The 23,347-nt window shown below is 37.5% G+C and overlaps 1 protein-coding gene across 5 annotated transcripts; it reads right to left on the minus strand.

The window, feature by feature from the left end:
* Positions 1 to 385: 385 nt before the first annotated feature.
* MAPK8 (mitogen-activated protein kinase 8) lies at positions 386 to 22,148 on the minus strand. Of its 5 annotated transcripts, none has more exons than XM_075718032.1 (11): positions 22,027 to 22,148; positions 19,249 to 19,378; positions 17,919 to 17,977; positions 17,649 to 17,787; positions 12,632 to 12,797; positions 7,827 to 7,898; positions 5,622 to 5,804; positions 4,672 to 4,796; positions 3,614 to 3,677; positions 1,582 to 1,659; positions 386 to 525 (listed from the first exon to the last, which is right to left on the minus strand). In XM_075718032.1, the coding sequence occupies exons 1-11, from the start codon at positions 22,146 to 22,148 to the stop codon at positions 386 to 388; spliced, it is 1,278 nt and encodes a 425-aa protein (XP_075574147.1). The 5 variants fall into 5 exon arrangements, with proteins under 5 accessions (XP_075574147.1, XP_075574146.1, XP_075574148.1 ...); XM_075718031.1 differs by having other exon boundaries at positions 386 to 531; XM_075718033.1 differs by lacking the exon at positions 7,827 to 7,898 and adding an exon at positions 8,247 to 8,318.
* Positions 22,149 to 23,347: the final 1,199 nt, after the last annotated feature.

Raw genomic sequence — 23,347 nt, forward strand, 5'->3', positions numbered from 1 at the left:
ACATCTGGAATAAATTTTAATTAAAAAATTGAAAACCTCTAAAATCTTAAATAATTCATTATATGGTAATGACCGCAACATTAATATGTGCTTTGATAAAACAAATCTTACAAATTCAGTTAAAAAAAAAAGATCAGCAGCATAATAGTAAAGCAAATATGCAGATTTTAAAACCACAATAAAAATTATCAGGTTTAGTATTTTACAGTTAATTACAGCAAAAAAAGTGGCTGCTTTTAACACAACTTGCAGTTTAAAATTACAGCACTTTATGATGAATTCTACGATTATTTTTGAAAAAACACTCAAAAATACCACCATATTTTAAAGGTGCCCTATTAATGACTAAAAGGACCCCCCTCCCGCCCCCCAAAAGACCAAGTAGTCATCTACAGCAACCCAGAGGTCCAGCTGAGGTTTCTAGACTGCTGTCTGTATCAGAGGCCAATGTTGGATCTGTTGACATTGAAGACACATCATTGACAGATGACGATGAAGATGGATGTTGAGAGCCATTGATCATTGCTGCACCTGTGCTATGAGAAACAAAACAGCAAATCAGTTGCAGATACAGTTGCACAGTTCAGTACTTGCATTAGTCTGTCTCCTCCTAATAGTCATTACTTTCCCTTGTTCTGGCAAGTTTGAAAAGATGTGTCTCAACCCATAGTTGATGTAAATAAAACCCATAAGTCTTTAACATGGAGCTTAATGAGTGGTATGCCAAGAAGCACAGAAGTCACATGACATGATACCTGTCAAAATTACAATAAAATGCTAATGGCTGAAGGTTAAAAATCACAAACACAGATAATACTGCATGAAGCCAGAGCTAAGATAACCTACTAAATGCTGAGACCCAAAGCCAGAATGTATCTACATATTTAGATAAAGAAAGAAGGGGACTGGTTTTTTTTCCCATCGCATCCTGCCTTTCAGGCTGGGCAATAGCTGGTGTTCAGCCACATTGAATGTATACAATCTCAGATATGCAGTGATTTTTCAGAGTCTGGACTTCAGTGAACTCTGAGCAGAGTCAGCAACTGCTGCCCAACTCTTGCCATCATTTCTCAACAGTGCAAATGGAGTCCTATTCAATGGTCAGTCAACGGTCACATTTTTCTCCAAAATTCAGCAACAGTTTCTGATAGCGCTCCATAATTTTCCTTTCTGTTTAGAGGGAATATTCAAGGCAGACAACCTAGAAATCCTGTTTCATTATGTAACAGATGTAAGTAGTGGTTATATCTTTTTTTGAAACCACACCAGCTACAAGTTACACATCTAACCAGACTACGGCAATAGAGTACCAGCATGTACCAAGATGTTTCTTGAGGACTGAAATGAATGAAGCTTCAGTTACATGGGGACAATAGAGGAACTTACCAGATTAATAAAAAGAGCAGTCAACCCCATACATTCTATTCAAATAAGCAGTATCTCAAAGAGAATTCAAAAGGTTATTGGTCATTTAAGAGCCATACTTTTGAGTTAGAGTCCTCTTGGATGTCTTGAACAGATTTACTCCCTCCTGACCTATAACTCAATGTAGCTTGATACTGTGCTTTTATTGTAACCAACCTAAAGGGGCTGGTTGTCCGCGTATAACCCCATTCTTGGTTCTCTCCTCCAGGTCCATGACTTCCTTGTATATCAACTCTGAAAATGCAGAGAAAGGAAGGCAAAAAATGAATTTGCAAACCCAAGACTGGATTGATAATACATCTCCTATTAAAACGTACATTTAAATTTCATACGTTTATTACTGGTTTGAATTAGTTCTGAACAACAGGCTGAAGAGGCTACAGAAAAACTGGCAAGTGATATAAAAATGTACAATTCTTTTCTGTCAGAGCGACAATGGCCTGGCACGCTCAAGAACACAGTGACATTGCTTTCAGACTCTTTTGTCCAGGCTGCTTGGGGACCTGAGGTTAAACTGAGTCTTAATGACCACTCAGTTTTTATCAGTGGCTTCTTTGGTACAGATAAACTCTATCAGCAGTCTTCAAAGGAACAGGTAGGAACAAACCCAAACAGCATTGCCATCCTCTCGACACACATTTGGCACTAAATTTCCTCAGCAACATGTAAAGGTCCAGATCACCATGAAATGGAATACAGTATTGGCATATAAGTAGCCACTCCAAATGAAAGCATCAACTTTATCTTCCAGTTACAGAAGTTCCTCATCCTTAGAAAGGTCAGAAGGGCTTGTAACATGAATCCTATACCCTGTGTACTGGCCAGAAGGTTTCTAGGCTAATGGCAGCTTATTACCCAGAAAAGACTTCAGCTGTGAATCTACAGAAGTAACAATAGAAGAAAAGGACTAAACAGGACTAAACATGTTAAATACAACTTGTAAGAACTGTCAGAATACTACTTCTTAACTGTCAATGGCGAACTAATGCAATGTACAAACAGTTTGGAAGAAAAAAGCATTTAAGAATTATAATTTCAAGGGCTGTGGGAGTCTCAAAAGTAAACTCCATATTGCCTGAAATACTTACCTTCAGCACATCTGCTTCAGAAAGGGAAATAACTTTGCTTGGAAGGAGGATGGTAAGAGAATTTCCACAATTCTCCCTATCTCTGCCTTTACAATTAAAACTCAGTTTCTAATAGAAAGCGACTTAAAAGTGTGGTAGTACTAGATTTTACAGACTTGTGTCCATTACATGCCAACACAATCAAACTGTCAAAAATTATTCATGAAATATATTTCCTGCTTTTTTTCCTCTGGGGATAAAAAGGCTATAGAGGTCTAATGTCCCTTCCTAGACGTTTTCAATACAAAGTATTAGATTTCTCAATGCACTAAATTCGTGCTTAAATACAACAGTTATAGCCTGCACAGCTCTCTGGATCTGCATTTTTTCTTAGCACTAGGACTTCTGCAATAACACCACACTTTTTAGAAGCAATTTCAAAATGAAGCACAAGCTTTACAAGTAACAAAGATGCTCCCCTTTTACTTTATCATTTTACACTTCATATATGACCAGGAAATACATGTACTAAACCAGTAGTGGAGACTAAAAATCATGCTCTTGGAGGTATGAGTCTTATGTCACACTGCGATCCATTCCACACCTCAACCCCAGCTACTTTCTCAGGATTCCACAGCTGATAACCATCAGCATCTCCCACACCAGGTGTAACCTCACTATCTCATCCATTACTAACAGTTCTTACAGCTTCTGGTTTTAAATCCTCTGCTTGTTTTAAAAGAGTACAGTTACTGCTAATATGCTCCTCACTTGAAGACTACTGCTTCTACTTCAGACTTAAATTGCTCAAACTCCTGCACCTTTTTTTACCTGTAACACTTTGTCCAGAAGAGTTACCCTCCCTAAAAACACTGCCTTATATTTTGCAAAAGGTGACTGAAATGAGCAGGTCTTAAGTTGACTACGAAGGTTCAGCACCTTCAGAGGAAAATTTTCAGTGTCCCAACAATCACGAGGCTGTGAAGCACCGATCTATTCCCTTGCCATTCCAAACAGTTTAAGTAAATACTATTAGGTTGCTCAGAAGAACCTTAGTAACAGTAATCCTGGGGCCCAGCCTACTTCCAAAGGCCTTAGTAAACTTAAAATGCCCTTCTTACCTTTCCATTCTTCTATCGTGTGCTCCCTCTCATCTAACTGCTTATCTGGTATCTTTGGTGGAGGCTGAAAAACAAAACTGACTCATGATAAAGCAATCAAAAGGGATACAAAAACAGAATAAATGAAAACCGAAAATAAGCACTCAGAATATGCACCTGATTTAAAAATACTGTATTTACATGGTCATATATTCTCTCATGCTTGGACTTGGCCTATTTTCTAGATGCTGCTACGTGTTTTAAACTTCTTCTGATCAACAGATTTGCTTATATTACTGTGATAATTAGAATAGAAACTGAACAGTCTAGTAAGAGAGCTCTGAAGTGCAGCAGTCTCCACCCCAAGCAGCCCTTTTAACCTACTTACTGTTAATTACTAACTTTTCCCTCTAGCTATTATAGATCAGTAGAATTCTAATCCCACCATTTGCATCAAGCACCTTTTTCTATTCTTAGTGGGCCATCACCAACCACCTTAGTCTTAACAAAAATGATAAGGTGAATCATAAGGTGAAATTGTCCTGAAATTAATTTTTTAAGAAAAATTTTCAATTAATCCCTTCGTGCTAATAATTGAAAGCTATTGTGTTAATAATTGAAAGCTCAAGATCTTGTACTCAAATTTTGCTGAAATACTTATTTTCTAGTTTAAGAGTACTATCAATTGCTACAACTAATGACTGTATGTCTTCTGCCCAGAAGTAAATGCCTCAGAATCCTATCAAGGGCAATCAAACCACACTGAAACAACTGAAGCTCAATGAATCAGAACCCTATATAAAAGATTCCAGATGCATTACTACATGTCCAGGAGATTATATGCAATTATACACACACACACAGAGATACAGGTACTTCAGCAGTTTATGCCCATTCCTAACACTATTTCTAACAAACATGTCAATCTATGTCAATAAAAATGATTACAGCTCAGTTAAGCTTCTAGTGAAATGCGTAGATCATGCAATAATCTTCTTTCAAGCAGTTATATCAAGCATCACAACAAGTTTGCTTTAGTACAGTACCTTCCTAATCAGAGACCTAAAACAAGAACTTACAGCTTCTGCTTCTGATGGATCATACCAAACATTGATGTATGGGTGCTGCAGGGCTTCATCCACAGAGATTCTTTTAGAAGCATCTATAACCAGCATTTTTGATAACAAATCCCTTGCTTGACTTGCTGCAAAAGCAAAATTTCTATTTAGACTAGTGCCATATATAGTGCACATAATACAGTATTTCAAAGCTCATAAGGAGAGGAGACCCCGAGTAAACAAATTCCAGTTCAATATCTATGCAACCCTCACATAATTTGGCATTTAGGTAAGTGGTCCATTTGATTAAAGAAAAAAAAAAAAAAAGAGATTAACACAGGTGGGAAGGCGGTTGGACATGTTTCACTATACGTTTTCAGGATACAGTGCCCCTTGGTATGACATCCTTATGTGAAATGTAACTCAGCTGGCAGTACAGCCTTGCCTGGAATAGCACCTACTACCCCTCTCTTACAGTTTATGGAGAAAAAAAAAAGTCACATACTGTTAGTCACAGAGAGTATGGTGAGCCTGTGACTCCACTGAGTAGGTGACTTTTAGAACCAGTGAGTTATTTCAGTAACTACAAGATATCTATGTGCTATGAATATAAAAACTTTATTTTCATCCCCAGAGAAAGAAGATCTGCTCTGCCTACACAACTTCTATTCCACCCTCCCCCCACTCTTCTCTAAATCATGTTGGCATCTGTCACAGAGAGGAATATATATATATATATATATTTACTTTTCTTTATAAAGGTATCTCCAGAATAGGAGCTGTTTCAGAAAAAAGGAGAAAGTGAAGGTAAGCATATGCAAGCACTTTCACCCACTCCCATGGTATAAATATTGTAATATTTAAATCCTTAATGGGATGATTTTATAGTGAACAAACCCAAGATACATCTCTGTTCGATAGATCAGAGTTTTAAAACTTTTAAAATACACAACACAGAAGACAGACCTTACCTTTAAGCTTATTGTGTTCAGAGTCAGCTGGGAAAAGGACATCTGGAAAGAGTTTTTCAAAACTATATCCAGCATATTTAGGTCTGTTCTCCACATAAGTCCGGACTGTAGGCTGTAATTTCTTCATAAATTCGGGGCATGGTGTTCCTAGCTGCTCTATAACTTTATTCCATTGATCAATATCTAAGGTTATGCAGCTAAGAAAAACACTGTCTAATTTTCAGCTAGAAAGTTATGTTAAAACCACATAAAATAACCAACAGAGAGAAAACACAGAAAATTATAATGAAATACCAAGTTCATCATCATTAATCAGGACTACCTTCTTAGAGAAAACAGTGAAACAAAGCAAGACTATGACAGAGTAAGTCAAGACAACATGTACTTTACTCAAGATCGTAATTAACTAGCAAAGGATATACTTTTGAGAAACAGAGATAATTAAAAGTCTCACAAAATGTATTAAACAAATTTAAATAAAGACATTATTTGGGTTCTGGAGAAGAACTCACTTCCTGATCCGAACACGTATTCACAGTAGTCAATCTACTACGCATCACCAAGGCACTCCTGACAATTACCCCATGTAGGTGCTTTGTCCTTCATTCTCATCTCGACACCTCAGCCCAGTCCTGGACTCTCCCAAGTTAGCGAGCTCTCACTAACGACATGCAACGCTGAGCAACACTGGGCACACAAAGGACGAAATCTTGGCCCACACAGGTCACTGATAATTTTATCAGAGATTTGAATGCAAAACTTAAAAAAAAACCCCCCAACTTAAAAAAGAGTTTCAAGGACGTGTAAGGAACATCTTAATTGAAAAGTTTACACAAGTTAAAGGGGAGATTGACCAGTTCACGGCAGAAGAATTTAATGCATGTTACTGAATAAAACCCCCAACATTTGTCTCAGGAATTCCTAGTTGCAGATGGTTAGATACTGGAAGAGAGCTCAGGTAAAATTTTATATATGCTTATCTCATTCATATCTTCTCCCCAACTTTTTCTTTCTGGCTACCATCAAAGACTGGATACTGGGCTACCTAAACCTTCAGTTGGGTGTAGCAGGCCCCCTCTTACATTCTTAAAACTCAACAGCGACCTTTATATAAGGATTTTCAAGCTCTATAGTGCTTTAGCTTTAGCCTTGAAAAAAATATTTACATTGTATGGCACTGAGCCTAAACTGAAAGCCATGCTAGCAAGCTATGCTAGCAAGCTAAGCATGGTGCATCTCATACAATGACAGAGCCCTGTGAAAGTAAGGATGCCCTGGATCTCCTCGCTGTGCCTTAAAATCTTCATCCCTAAATGGTACTGTACCAATTATTAAACAGTTAACCTGCAGCAAAAGCAGGAAAAATTTCTGATGGCATCTAAAAAACTGGAGTGTAACTACTAGTAAAACAAGTACGTTGCCCAACTCTAATTATAGCCACTAATTTTAGTGATAATCCAGAGGTTTCAGCTGTATTTGCTTGGAGCAGACCCTTTGTCTTAAGTATTGTTCACAGGACAAGCCATACAGATACAGAATGACCACCAAGTCATTCATGGAATAGAATGACAGAAGTGCCGGATATTTCTGAAAGCTGTTTGCAGGATCATTTCTGCATACAAAAATATAAAACTTCAGAGTGTAACTAATGAATATGGTTAGGAATTTTTTGTAAACATTTCCTATAAAACATAAAGAATAATAACGGCTAACACGCTCGGGTACTAAACAAGATTAGTAAGTTATTACATAAAAATGATCTCTAAAGCAAAATTCAGTGCATGTGAACCAGTAAACGACCACCTAAACATGAAAAATCTATCTTAAATGTGACAACATCCAAAAGCAATGGATAGACACTGTATTAAATTGGAAAAAGAAAAAAGAGGGGGGAAAAAAAAAAAGGAAAAAGAAAAAAGGAAAAATAAGCCTGTTTGCCCAAGTGGTATTTTGTTCATCTTGCTTAGTATTAATCTTAAAGACAGTCATACACAGTAATGCTGTGTTGTGGTTTTGCTTTAAATGCTGTAACTGTAGACATTTTTGCAGCTTCCTGGAACCAAAACTATGAACTTGCGAATTGTATTTTCAAAAGGCAGTTTAAAACCAGTATTTTAAAAATTAGAACCACCTTAATATGGAACTATATTGCTGCAGTATTGTTTGACCTTTTACAACTACATCCTAGGCCAAAGGTAAGGATACGATCCGTACCAGGAAATAAAACACCACCTTTGATCATTTCTCCCATGATGCACCCAACTGACCAAATGTCAACTGAAAACAAAATGCAATGATATTAACATAAAAGATAGTTATTAAAATAAAGTAAATAAAAAATATCTAGACACACACACATGAAGTGACTATAAAAAGCATGTGTAATGAAAATGAGTGAAGGTGAATGTATGCTAACTACAGGACCAGCAGAGACTATGTCCTACTGCTAGGTGCAGCCTGAATATAAATGAAGTTCTTAACAATTTTTTTTTAAGTGTATCACAAGAAAAATCCATGTTCATTTAATAAAAAAAATTGTACAATATGCATTGTCATGACACAACATCAATAAAAAGGTTAATCGCTTCCTAACTAATTCAACCTGCTGCAGCAGCACAAGGATACAGTCCCTTCCTGGAAAGAGGATTTTGTGGCAAACCATTTCGCCCATAATGCACCCCACAGACCATAAATCCACTATGTTTGTAGCACAAAAAGAAGGAAAAGCAAAGCAAACGGTCATTTAAAATTAAAAGAAGCATAACATGACTGCAGCCTATAAACTGCAGAGACAGCACAGGAAGAAGAGCAAATCTTTATATTAATCAATGAAAACACTTTAAAAAACACCATAGATAAGGATTAGCTTTTAACTGTCTCAAATACAAGGCAGAAAAACATCCTTTTGTTTAACACAGTGCTAGAGCAGAGAGAGAGAGACAGACAGACACGAATCACGCAGAGTAAAGCCCTTCTCCAAGCTCTGAGGCTTGCAAAGCTACCTCTGCCAACAGACTAGACTGGAGCACCAAAGGTGATTAATTTGGTGCTTAATTTTAAAAGTAGCAAAGTAAACTGACCTTTAAAAATACTGTGTATCTAAACAGGTTATACTTTCAGGGGGAGAATTAATTGGTTATTACATAGGAGTTAAAGTATTATCAAGTATTTCCTAAAAGTCAGATTACCATGCATCTCTCTCTCTCCTTTAAATAAAAAGCAAACACAATCAGTAAAAGACCACTTAGAATTTTAGAGGATCAGTTAATGACAATGTTAGTATGCTCCTAAAAGTTGTTCAGTTAAAATCATTTGTTTAAAAATATTTCTCCAGTTATGCTGAAATAACATCTTATATGAAAGGAAAACTCAACAGCAATTTTTGGGGGTATGAAATACACATTTTCTCCATTACCTTAAAATAAATCACTCTGAAGACATACTCAAAGATACACAGTTCTCTTTTTACAGGTATGTCCATTTCTTTTGTGGCTGCTTTCAGAGATACTGTTAATTCTGTATGCAAAAGTTTTCTTGAAGTCGTAATAATGAATTTGTATTTTTATTAATACTTTTATGTCAAACATGACACTGGAATTTCAATTAAGCAGATAAGAAGCAGATTTAAGTGAGAACAATTGTATACGAAAAATGACATGTAGAAGTTCTGAAGGAGCTCAACAATGTCAAGCAAACAACGTTGCTTCTTATTGAAAATATTCCTTCCCCCTTATTTACAAGTTCCTCTAAAATAGTATCTAAACCATATGATAGAAGATCATAGTTGTACATATTAATAGGTCAAAATTAAGGGCCTGGTTCATTTAAAAAATGATTGTTGACATTTTATGACTAGTAGTGTTTTTTTCTTTAAAACCTCTTTTCAAATACTTAAGAAAAGTACATATTCTGTGGCTTAGAGACCCAAAGATTTGAAGCCAAGTTTTGCATTTGACTTTTTAAATAAAATTGTGAATGTTGACTTTTTCACCTGCAAAACAATCTGCTGTCACCACAAACCAAAATATACCCAAATCTATTGTAATTAGTTTGTGTCCAACATGATAAAAACGACGCCCATAATTGCATGGAGAAGTCTGGGAAGAGAAATAACATGAGTCAATGACTTATCTTCATGCCTCAGAAGACAAATTACTTCAGAGGCGAAGAAAAACATTGGAAACCATTCCTCTGGTCACCCTACAAAAGCAAACTTAGGATGTTTGGGGGTGTTTTGGTTTGCTGCTTTGATTAATTAAACAAAACGTGTCTTTTTATAGGTCTCTAATTTTCTTAGCTAGACTAACTTGTACACTGAGGACTGCTACTGTGAATACTTCTATATAAGACTGAGTAAAGTCTTATTACAGATTTGAAAAATCTTTTTAAAAATCTACTGCTTGTCATACAGAATGTATTTTATTCTTAAAAACCCTTTTTGGAGAGAACTTACTATTTTCTATAATTCTAAGAGAAAAAATACCAAGAGAAACTGAAGTTCAAGCCCAGTGTACATACAAAGAGTAGTTTCAGAGGCTTTGGGGCTTTCCTTGCTTTTCAGTGCTTCCTTCCTGATAACCACACACAAAACTGCACATAAATCTAAACAAGGTACGTGTGCACGAACAGTTTTGGTGTCCTTCAGTTTTGAATTTCTTGAGTTTCCAAGGCCTGGTTTCTTAATGTAATATACCCAAATGTTCTTTACCTCCTTCAGTATCAACACCTACATAGAAGTTAACCCTATCATCAGTTTGTTTGGGATCTTTGCTAGTTTTAAAACAATTAAAGATTTCATATGTGTGTAGTATAGCACCAAAAGAACGCTACTCTGCAGTATGTAACTTGGTCATCAAAACATATATTGCAATCCTTCCACGTAAGTTCAGCAGGGCACTAAAATGGCATAAAGCTGCCAGATGACCCTGTTCAATTAAACTAAATGTTAACCACTAGTTAGCTGCCATTTTTTAATATTTAACTCTAAATTAAAGAAGTTCACTTTTAATTTAACTATGGGTTTAAAGGGATAAAATAGGCACCAATGCTAACAGGTGAGGACCCTGGACAGCCCATGGCTCTTACTGTAAGTACATCCTTTATACCTGCCTCCCTGTCAGGGGAGCTCCACAGTGAGGAACTCATCAGGCAGCAACTGGGAAGAGAAACAGTTTATGTAAATAGCCTTTTAATGACAACAGTACATATAGAAATGCAGATTGTCTTCTGACTCAGCCAACAGATTAACTTTTACATTCTCAACTTAACGACCATGTATTTGGCTTTCGAGAAGACGTGATAGTTTTTCATATGAAAGTAAATTTTTATTTATATTCTGCTGCACAACACGATTTACACTTGCTTAAGGAACAGGATTGTCACTAGCATGACAAGGTGCACTAGAACACAATCTATTTAACTCCAGTAAAAACCTAAGCAACATTTTAGTGGAAAGAATGTTTCACACCTGAAACTCAAAATTACTTACTACTTAAGAGAAAAACGTAAACTGGGCAAGCTAATTCAGAAAACTTGTGATTTCCATTGTATCAATTCTTTCTGTAAGGCAGCTGCCTGACTCAGACTACAGCTTTAGGTTCTTTTATCTAGGGTCTCTTAACTGCCCAAAGTAAATTCTTGGGGAATAAAAAAAACCAGACAAACTTAAATACATGCTTTCTACAAAACTTTAGCAGTTAAAAAAATAACTAAGCTTGCTCCACTCAACCTCTGACTTCTAAAGTGCATGAAAAGTAGCCAACTATAGAGGCCATTTGAAGGAAGGTACATCCTCTCATGCTCACTAATGATCCAAACAGAAATAAAAACCACAGCCTTGCAAAAAAGATCTATTCTCATTTACTTGAGCTGGCTTCTTTCATTGTCAACACAGATAGAAATTATTCTTCTTGGCTTTTATAAACAACAATAAAATCAACTCTACCATTTACACACAGCAGCTATTGTTTACAGACAACCTGGAGCACTTGCCATAATGGTACGCAGTTGCCAGGGAAGTCTGCAGACCATATTAAGAATCCTGAAAAGCTGAGCAAGCCCCAGTTGTGTCAGTAACCTGAGGAGCCATGCCTCACATCGCCAGGAGACAGCTACCAAAGCCTCAAGCATCGCAGCATCTCATGGGCCGTACTGGAGGACTAATCAATAGAAGGTTTAAAATACCTTCAGCAGCAGTGACCTCTGTGCACTGTGCCTGCCTGAGGTGGAAACACCAAGTGAGCTGAACTGACCACAGTGACAGCAGATCAATGAAACGGCAGCAGAGCTGGGGCCACTACAACAGAATTTCAGGATTGACACATTACTTTCTTTGGTTTCCTAAAGGATACTAGCTGTTTCATTCAGAAGATGCAATGTACTTGATCATGTGTTTCCCTCAAACGCTGCGTCCCTTCCTTATTTCCTTGTAGAAGATTGAGAGAAGAAGGGCCACAGAGTGAGTATGAAGAGGAGGGAAATGTATGCAAGCAGAGGGACAAAGTAAACAAACTTCCTTGGAATTCGTCAGAGACCTCAGAGAATCTATGATGCTTCATGACAGTACTCTGCGTTCTTGTAGTAGCCTTTAAGTTCCCTATATCCTGAAAGGCTATATTGAATGTAGTTATTTAAACATTAAATTTAGGACACATGTTTACTGATGAATTACAACATACACCCTCATCAGGATTAAAGTCAGGTGAAGGTATATCAAAGTACATACCACGTATTAAGAAAACATACTTCCAGTTCTTCCTGGATGAAACTTAACCTACCAAGCAAGTTATTTAAATTTTTAAACAAACAAGGCCCTCAATTTCTCCTCCTATTAAATGCAAACATTTCTAATGGATTGGGTTGAATAAACAAATTGGTGTATCCAGAATCTGCATTTTGGTCACAAGGCTAATTTATAAAATTTCTACAGCTTGAAAAAAACATTAACATGTAAAATGTGGTGTGCCAAACAAAAAATAAAGCTATGCCAAAGAAAGACTATATTTGCTGACCGTTTTCTTTGTATCCCATCCCTAGGATGACCTCTGGTGCTCTGTAGTAACGAGTCACTACATAAGGCGTCATCATAAAACTAGTTCCTGCAGTTCTGGCCAGTCCAAAGTCAAGAATCTTCAAAGTGCAGTCTGACTTTACTACTATATTACTGGGCTTTAAATCCTTTAAAAAGAAACATCATATATGACTGCTAAGACAAGTACAAAGTACTCTGTGGTTCACATTTTTAAAAGATAATACTGCTAACACAAAACCCCACATATACAACCAGGTTATTGCTATAACTGCAGTGTCTTTCCCCCTTGCATTAACTCACGTGCATTCAACAGACTACAAAATTAATGCCCTTATTGTGCTTGTAGATTTATATAGCAATTAAAGAAGGAAAATACAACCAGCGTTACAAGATATGTTAGCAATGTCTGAAATAAATTGAGGTTAGTAAGAAATGTTAGCTCTGAGAAAAGGTCTAGACACTGCTCACTGGAACAACAGTTATTACTACAATGCAGAACACAAGTAACATGGCAATTGCTTAAATAATTTGCTGCAGTAATCATCTTAATACAAGAATTATTAAAATTATAATATGAATGTAAAAACGTTTCTTTGCTAGCTGAGGCTGCATTACCTCTTTTAAACCAATGCAGACATTTCTCTGAACAGGAAGGAAATCCCCATGCTCACACAGATTTAGTTTCCCATTTAGGATTTGGTTTTACACTAATTTTGGCGACCAAACCCAAAAGGGCACCATTGAAAAACTGCCAGAAATTAACACAATCATTAAATTGGAGTGGAAAATGCCCTGATACAGCTTCAGATCATCTTAATTAGAAACTTGGTAACTATTCTCTTCACTTGAACCCTAAAACCACATTGACAATAGTGACTTTACAACATCTGTTTGCACAGACACTACACAGGCATACTCTGTCATTATCTCAGGAGGATCTTACAGACATCTGAATGTCACAGAGCAAATATTACAAGTATTATAAACAAATATTACAAACAAAGAGTAACTTCAGAATAACCTTACCATCATAAAATCATCATAGCACACAGGCCGACACAGGTAAAGCTTGAATCCTTTCTGCCTACACCCTACTAAGATTAATGAGAGAAAAACCCGAGATGCGGCAGAGGACTCCAGCATCTGAACTGCAGGCATTTGATAAGGAGCCCTATCTTTCACTGTTTCATAAAGACTTAAAAGTGGCTATCTGCAAGGTAATATGTACTTTTGTTCTCATTTGTACTTGTATGGCTTTCAGCAAACTCCTCAGAAAGCTAAGAAAGCTGCATTAAAGACAGAGAGGAAACCAGAAAAAAGAGTTCCAGAACAATAGAATTTTAATGGATAATTAAAAGTCTTGCATACCTACATATTCACACATACACTTCCACATCACACAAAGATCCTGCGGACAACTTTGGCTTAAAAGATTCCCAAACGCCACAAATTCAAGTATGATAAGGCATTCCAGCTATTTAATATGCCTGATTCAGATTCTGCTGCAATCCTGTTTATTATCAGCTTTATTTTTGCACACTTTATTTTCTGGAGGATGCTCATAGTATTAACTATACTCATCCTCCCCAGAGCTGCAGGATTAACACTGAAAATGTTAAGAAATCTTCCCTTTGCAAGAGAAAAATCATGAGGACAAAACCCAAAAGCTTACAGAGTACTGTCCATCCTTAATTTCTGAACATTATATAGTTGTCATGAAGCCTAGGAACACATTGTAATTTGGAATACAGAACTGTCCTTCAAAATGATGGAGGTCAGAGTTGACTTACTCTGCATCCAAATTTATGCAGAACCAATACCTCTTACGTTTTAAATAAACAAGGACTCAAAAGCTCCTGTAAGAGTGATCAAGCTAGTTAGGCTGTATAAATATATCCAGAACCCATAGCAGAAGATATCTCGCCTAATCTTAAAAATGCAAAATGTCAGTGCCTAAAAATCAGAGATTATTCATGGACCTCTCCCCATTAAGCCGACAGGGAGAGAGCAGCATCTCTGGTGGGTAACTGACAGGACGGCTTCTATGGGCTTTTCCCTTTCTAAAGGTAGAGTTGTGTGAAGGGCTTCCACAATTAGGCACTTTTGTTAAGTGCTCAAAATCAGGCAGAATACAATGTTTCAGAGCCTCCATGCAAGACTAACGAGACACTTTGTGTCCTTCAGCAAGTCAGTGAGGCACAACTCTGTAACATCATTCATCCTCCTCAGACTGCAAAATATAAATGAACGTGTACTTCTACACTTGCTGGAAACTCCATCTCTGCAAAATGTTTTGAACACAGTGATGTTCACTTGCCAACATCTGTTAAAGCCGCTGTAAAGCTATAGTCAAATCTTTACCAAGATCAAATCTTCATCCACAGATGTGGCAGCTAAGTATGCCCCCTACGACTTCTAAATGAAATTGTCTGAAACTTTGTGTTCGGTCTTGGCCTGGTTCTGGGCCTCTAGTTTGCTATGAAAAACCCGCTTATTTCTATGGCAGGTAGTATCCAGTGCTACAGGCACATATACACACTGTTGTAATTTCAGTCATTCAGCAAGCTTTGAGAAAGTTACTGAGATGCTGAGATTATCGCAGCTGTGTTAGAAGGCAAAGAATCCAGTTAAAAACCATGTGAAATGACCAACACAAAAAAAAAAGCTTAAAGCTTCAGAGGACACTAAGGTAGTACACTAGATTCATAGCCAGAATGCTCCACGGGCAGCCAAAGTAGTGCAGACTATGTTTAAGAAGTAACTAGTTTCAACAAAGTAATTAGCTTTAGACATTAAGGACAGTGGTGCTAAAAGCCCCGAAGAGCGGTATAGAGTTACTATGGCAGCCACATGGTCCATATGAAATATGTCCCTTTTCAAGCATGCCCTCCTTGTCTTCTGAGGTTTTGTTTAACTTGTTCCACAGAGAAACAGAATTTTGATACTTTACACCTTGAAGTATAAAGGCATAACACACACAGCAGGTAAGTAAAGCAAACGTTTTGCCTGAACATACTTAATCTTCTAACAAAGTCTGAGAAGAAGCTGTCAGCTGAAAATCTAGCATGAAGACATGCAAGTGAAATGTATCTGCATGTCCTTCAAAAGCATTCATGCATACACATGTTACTATTTACATAGTAATTGTATCTATAGTCTCTTTGGAATAGGTTATCCCTCTACTTCATATTACTGCACAATATGAAGCATTTCAAAGACTTCATCCATATTTACAGAGGCAGGAATTCTACCCTCAAAGCTGTTTTTACTCCTGCCCAAAAACTACCTGAGTAGTTACTTCTTTTCTATAAATGTATGAATGTTTACATTTATCCATGGCTTCTATGGGCTCAATGGTTTGATGCCTGCTTTATAGGAGCGCAAACCGACCTTGAAGCAAGTGAAGTTTTAGAAGCTCCCTTCTGCCTGCGCTATGATCCACAGAAAGAGACACTCTTACATTACCTACTCTAGCATGTCCATACAATACGCAGTTTTCCAAAAATAAAACCCCACAGCATTAAACTTGCATACCTAAATACTGACAAGACCAGAAAATGTGAAGCGTAATACAAAACCATTATTTCAATCCTGCAGGCGCATGCATTAGGACACAAACGGCTGCGTAATATCAGTCATATGCAATATAATGCCACAACTGTGGCAAGTGAAGTATCCTAGTTTTGCCTAGCATTCCCAGAATAATGCAAAAAGCCCACCGACCTGTCTCAATGCCCACATGCAGACCAAGAAGCACAGTGTGCAATGCCTGGTTGCAGGTGATGCTTCTGCCTACCTTCCCTCGCCCATCTCTTTCAAACACAGCAGTTCAGGGCAGAGCGCACGCAAGGAGGAAGCCTTCAACATTCCCTCCCTGAGCTCCGTGCTGGAATGAGGCAGCTGATGAGTACCAGAGCTAGCTGAGCAAAAGGAAGCAGTGTTTGGCCATTTAAAACCATATTGTCTGTTCAAACAATCGTCCTAGTTCCCTTGCGGGTAAAGCAGCATACTGAACAGGAGTGTCATACTGCCAGATCCAGCTTGCAGGCCATTCAACACCCCGGTCACAATGGCTACTGAACTGGACAAGCACCATAACACAGCAATTCCTGTGGTAGCACTCAGAATTGCCATTTGTGATTTATTTTGCTGCGTGCATCATCCGTGAGGAAGACTATGCAGTAATGACTGAAAGTATCACACATGGGTAAGTTTAATTACATCTTCTGCATCATTTCAGAAATGAAAATTTCCAAAACTCTCTAAAAAAATTACAAAGAAAAAATGTAGCACTATAGAAGTACAAGCTTACAATTTCCCCAAACATCAGAGATTATATTTGAAAAGTTGTAACTAGACAATCTTAAGCAATCTTTACACTACATACAAACATATATGAGATGTTCAACTTGATCAGGCAACCTTAAATTCAGAATTTCTCGACTGGATCGCAACACACACGCCATTTAAAAAGCAACAGTCAGTTTTGCCTGTGGGCAGTCTGAGTGAATGCTTTGTGACACACAGGTGTATGAAAGTTTCACTTACAGGTCTTTATCATCATCTGTTTATCTGGATACTTCAGATATTTATTCATTACTCTGCTAGTAAAAGAGCAGAAATAAAATGGGCAGTTCTTTCAAAAGACGGGATTTCAGGTTTGGTTACCAAAACTATAAAGGCAGAGACGCTTTCAGATACTCTTTCCTGCCATGACTACTAAAATAGAGCTAAAATTAGAGGAGGTAATGTAACTCACTGCACAAACCTTTATTTACTCTGTGCAGATTATCATCAAATCATTTAAACATTCAAAAGGTTCATTCCAGAATTACAGTGGAAAAAAGTAAGTGTGATGATTTCCTTCCAGCTTGCTCTCTCTGCCTAGGGGACAGGCTATGGATCACCCTTTGTGCTCCTATTTCTGATTCTTTTCTTTTAAATACTCAAGACAAAACCAGGTGCAATGCAAAATGTACACAGTTAAATTCACTTACCCTATGTATAATTCCAGCTGAATGAAGATGTTTGATACCACACAGCATTTGATAAAGAAGATAAGACATTCGTTCATGGTCTAGCTCCATCTGAATCACTTGGCAGAGATTTGCATCCATGAGCTCCATCACTATGTAGCTTGTGAAGGAAAAAAAAAAAAAAAAAAAAAATCAGATAATACTGCCATTTTATTGTATTCTTTCCCTGTTCGTCTTTCTGCATAAATATTTTTAAAATTAATTCTCAGCTTTAGTTCAGATCAGACTTACACGTCTTGAAATTCTTCCAGGGATTTTTGTGGTGTGAACACATTCAGCAGGCCGATTATCTGTAGGAAGGAGGCGAGGAAGTATAATTACACCACAGCAACAGCAAAGTCACCAAGTCAACATTTCAAAACTGATACCCGATATTCTGATGTAAACCTCCTAGTATACATTGAAGCTCAAGATGCTTAGCAGCTCAACCAGGCCTAACACGCTGTAATAGATGCTAATGATTTTAGGAGGAGTATTTTACCTCTACAAATCACGTAATCTAAAGACGCTCTGTGTGCATTAACAAGATGATATTCAAAGCTTAAAACCTAAGGAAGTTAGTCAATCTTCCCTGCCTCCTACTGTCAGTTTGAAGACAGCTGGTCAAGATTTTTATTGCACGAGGAAAAATAAAATTAAAAACTGACAAAGACTACCTAAGAGATACCACTTTCCCATTGACAGAGGTGAAGCAACAAGTCCACCCAAAGAGAAAAACAGATTCTTGGAGCTGCTTTAGGATATTTCCCAGTTGCTAAGAATGGATGGGATGTGCAGAAACAGGTCAAGCTACTACTCATCAAGAGTCAGGCAGGCTTGCAATAGTTTATCATCATACAAATTACGCTATTAGGTAAAACTTCATTCAGAGAATCCACATATAAACCATCTCTGCTTTAGAAAACATACAAAATTTTCCCAAGTAGCTAAAAGACAGAGTAAGTCTTCTATGACTGTCCCTAGCAGCCAGGGGGAATTTTATCTTGCCAAAAGGGGGATTAAGAGGGAAGGTGAGAAGACAGCACACAGCTGTCTCTGAAGGAAGAAAATGGCCAATACCAGCCCTCTGTAGTCCAACTCTGATAAATTTATCACTTATTCTCCCCATTTCTGTGATCTCATCTACTCTTGAGCTTGTTCAGCATCAGACAGTTCCTGTTGTCACAACACAAAATTTGTTACTCATTCGTGGACCAGGAAAAAAAAAATTAAAAAATTATTACAGCCTTTTTTCCTCTTATTTGTCTAGCAGAAGCAACAGAAACAAGGATGCACTTACCACTCATGGTATTATTTGCCAGCTGCCTGTGAAATGTAGCAATATAACACTAACTCCCTTCCTCAGTTTGAAGCGGGTATTTAAAGATTGGGCAGGTATTAAAACTAGCCAGTAACAGCTCTTCTGAAAGATCCTTCTGTGCTTATCATGGAGACACAGCCATGCAATGAAAATCTCTATAATCTACAGAGGATGCCAACCTCTGAAGTCACTTTTAAGACTTTTACAAAGAACAACCTTCTAATTAATTCTTTAACATTTAAAACAGGATACTGCACTTACATTTTTGTGATTAACACACTTCATAAGAACAAGCTCTCTGTAGGCTCTTTTAGCATGGGTTTGGTTCTGAAATGGTCGGCTTAACTTCTTGATTGCAACATTTCGTTCAAGGATGGCATCATAAGCTGCACTGTAATTAAAAATAACATTATTACATCTCAGTGTCAAGGTCCTTTAAGCTGTGGCAGTTGCTAGCTTTTTCAGATACCTTGTATCATGTCTGCAGATAAACCAAATTTCCAGTATTATTCAGCTTTACAGAGTGTAATAGCAAAGTGTTCTTACATGCTGAGCGATTCAAAATTTAGAAATGTCTCCCAGCTTCATAGTACTAACACATGACAATCTCCACAAAAAGTGCAGGATCTCTGCTTCCTAAAATATCTTACTAAAGATATTGAGCTTTTGCCACTGGCTGGCACTCAAGAACAGACCATCTAAAAAAGATCCAAACCACTTCAAACATAAAAAGCACATCAATTTTATGTAAAATCTTCACACTGAAAGGAAAGGAGAAGGAGAGAGAAAAAGCAGGTTATACAATGGTCCCATGCTTTCACTTATGCAGTTGTTTAACATCCTCAGGACACTAAGAGCTGTCAAGATAAAAAAAAAAATTATAGGAAAGCCTTAACATCTTGATGTGACTGGCTTTTACATGGTAAGAAGGAAAAAACCCATTTTGTTTGCAGACTAATGCGAGACTGTCATATGATTCAGTGACACAGGCTGTTTCACTGACAAAGACTGTTACTGGGGACAACTTCCATAAGTATCACATTTCCACAACAGGAAGGCAGGGATTTTGCTTCCTGTAAGAGGTAATACAACAGCTGACTACCGTGCAGACTCACGGAATAAATATCGGTTACTAAAAAAGCCTCAGCAGGAAAAAACCTGTTTTCTTGTCTCTTATCAAGAATGGTACTCAAACCTAATGAAGAACATCTGCCAGTAAATGGTCAGCCTCTAGTAAATCCAATTAGGTACTTTAAAAAGTGCGTTGTCTGTATAGTACATAGGCTTGAATGGTTTTTTTGTTTGTTTTTTAACATTGTCAAAACCTCTAGTCACTATTGAAGAAAGAAAAAAAAAACAACATATACTGGTAACTTACTTTGTTTTACCTTTTCCACTATCTGGCATTTCCCCCACCTACCCTCAAAATAAGGAATATCTTACAAAAGAATGCAAAGAGTTGGCCAGGAAAAATTGCCAACATGGGACTCCTGTACCAGTATTTAAACTTCTGCATCCCCAGTACATAACAGCAGCCTTAGAGCCTGTTTCAGTATTAGATATGGTTGAGCCTTTACACCATCTGCTTAATATTCCTCCAAATCAAGTTGGATCAGGTTTTAAAAAAAACAGAAAAAAAAACCCAACCCAAATCACAAGAATTACACCTTATCTCCTCCAGACATGGGCAAGATTTAACCACATGAGCACTCCAGTCCTCAGGGCAGAGTGGTTTAACTAAAAAGGCTTCAGTTAGCACTAGCAGCAGTTACAGAATGACCCTAGAGTAACTGCACGGCCAGTTCTTGGACCACAGCTCTGGGATGGGCAGTAAATTTAGAAAATCAGCAGTAACGTATGACTGGGAATCAGGAGGACAGTGATAACATCTAAAGCTTTTGCAGGCATTTCTGTAGTAACTAAACAGGCTGTAGTCAAACAACTGTCTACATCCTCATTATATTAACACACATGCAAACAAAATTCAGATCAGTTTTTCTGCTGCTGCTCCTTACAGGCCAAATAACCTTAACGCCAAAAGATACCATTTCAAAAACAATTCTTTCTAGAGTACTGGCCTTCGAGTTTTCATTTGCACTAAGCACACTATTTTATTATTAACCCAGCTAAAACACGAATACGAATTAAAAACACACCCGTACCACACGTTCTCTAAACACTGATCAAAACAAGATCAAGGCAGTAAAGAGGTTACAGGGAAAAGTGTTTGAGAAGATCATGCTTTTCTCTACCTTTCTCTTCCTTGATGTTTCTTTTGTATTTTTATGTCCCTGGTTAGCATCTTAAGAGTTACAATAAACTGGAAAGTCTGCAAGTTCCTGTGCTATCTACATCCTTCTCTTGAACATTTAAAAATCTCTCAAGAAGTTTAAACCAACATTTATCTTTGGAGTACTGCCACTGAACAGGAAATAGTGCTTAAAAGCAGCTACCTATCACCAATCTTAAATCAACTGGACGCTCTTCAGTCCACACAGCAGAACTCTTATTCAGTGAATTATATTGTCAAATCATATTTTCCTAAACTGCATCAGGTATTTACATATTACAATGATAGGCAGCATCACAAATGCTCACTAACTGGTATCAGGGACTACTTAGATTATGGAACTAAGTGCAACAGGCCCCTAACAAACCATTTCAAGAAGTAAAAGCATTTACAAGCATCAGATATTACACAGAGAGTATTTCTGGCTTTTGTTTCACTGTAAGCAGTGTGGTTTAGGATTAGGATTAGTTTCTTTATCCAGGTTTTTCACCCCCCATTGATTTATGGGACTCAGCACAGCTGGCTGAATTTGCACAGAAGGGCATCAGTTCAGAAGCAGAAAAGGACATAGGTCAAAAAGCAACAGCAACAGCCCTTGCTGAGGGAAAAAGGTTTACTATTACTATTGCCATTTTGCATGTGGAAGGTAGTTCTCCATGCTCCTACTCTGTAACATGCAACAGTTAAAGGACTCAGAAAATTCTCTCAAGGGAACCTAAAAGCACATTCAAATTTTAAAGAAACCTTACCACACTATCCCTTGTGCTCCTGATCCTATTGGTTTTAAGTTTTGATACCGTTTCAATACAGTGAAAGTAGAGTCTCCAATTTCAACACTGTAGAAATTGTTGTCACGCTTGCTTCTGCTCATGACGGCAACTCAGTTGGATCGCTTCATCCAAATTTTGCTTCTGGCCTGTAAAGAAATAAAACTTGAAAAACTAAGATTTTACAACCGTATGTAATCTAACAAAAGGCAAAATTCTTTATAATATGCAGAAGACATTTCCCAAGTTCTATATGCAAATGTAGGTTACTTTTAATGTCTTCAGGAATGAGATGGCATGTGTCTGAAACGTTTTATGTTGAGGAATGTTCCTAAGATAGGATTCAAGAAGGGCAAAAATAATAGAAAAACGGAAGTGTTGGGTTTGCTACGGTTGGTAGCAAAGATCTTTGACGACAAGATCAAAAGGCAGGAAGCTACGTCATCCACAGAGCTCCAAGAGTGCTGCCATTCCTTCACACATACGCGTGCAGCAAGCGAGCAGGGTTTGAGCCAGGCACTCTGCAGAGGTCCCTTCCAACAGAAATTGTTGCATGACTCTAAATACTAGAGTGACAAAACATCAACCAGTCTTCCAGACATTGCAATCATCAAAATACTCTTGGTCACAACTGCCAGGAACACCTGTCACTGGTGTGGAAATACACACAAGTCACTCTAGGCCTGAAAAGGAAAACTGGCCTTGTCAGAGATCTCACATACTAGCTCCTATGAACAGAAGTAATCATCAGGGAGAGAGAGATCAAGAGTAAGAGAAAAAGATATATATTCCACCAAAACCCCTCGTATTAAAAAAAAGAAAGGCAACATCTCAATGCACATGTCCACAGGAGAAAAAAATTAAACTGCACAGTGGCTTTTAGTGTATCGTTTCCTGTTTCTTTGATGTTAACTGTGCACTTTTAATTTTCTGTTTACATGGGGTTTGGGTGTAGCTATAACATATGTCTAGTAGTACAAATTCCTGTTTGACTAGAAGAAATTTCTTCATTTCTTCAACAGCTACAGCATACCGTCTCCCTTTGTTACTGACTTAAGGAACATTTTCCCATGTTATCACTCAACAGCCCCAAACAGATTCTTAGCTTCCGCACACCATGACGCTATACATTTGTTCAATTTTAAACAAGTTTTGAAAATGTGGGTAGTACAAATGTGGCCTCCACAAATAATCACAAATGTTGTACAAGCAGAATTCTTTTAAGAATCTGTAAACTTACCAAATTCCACTTTCAACTAGCTAACCTGCATTCATTTCAGCTACACAGCTGCAATAAGAAGCA

This window comes from Pelecanus crispus, chromosome 10, assembly GCF_030463565.1.
Source record: "Pelecanus crispus isolate bPelCri1 chromosome 10, bPelCri1.pri, whole genome shotgun sequence".
Classification (NCBI taxonomy): Eukaryota; Metazoa; Chordata; class Aves; order Pelecaniformes; family Pelecanidae; genus Pelecanus; species Pelecanus crispus.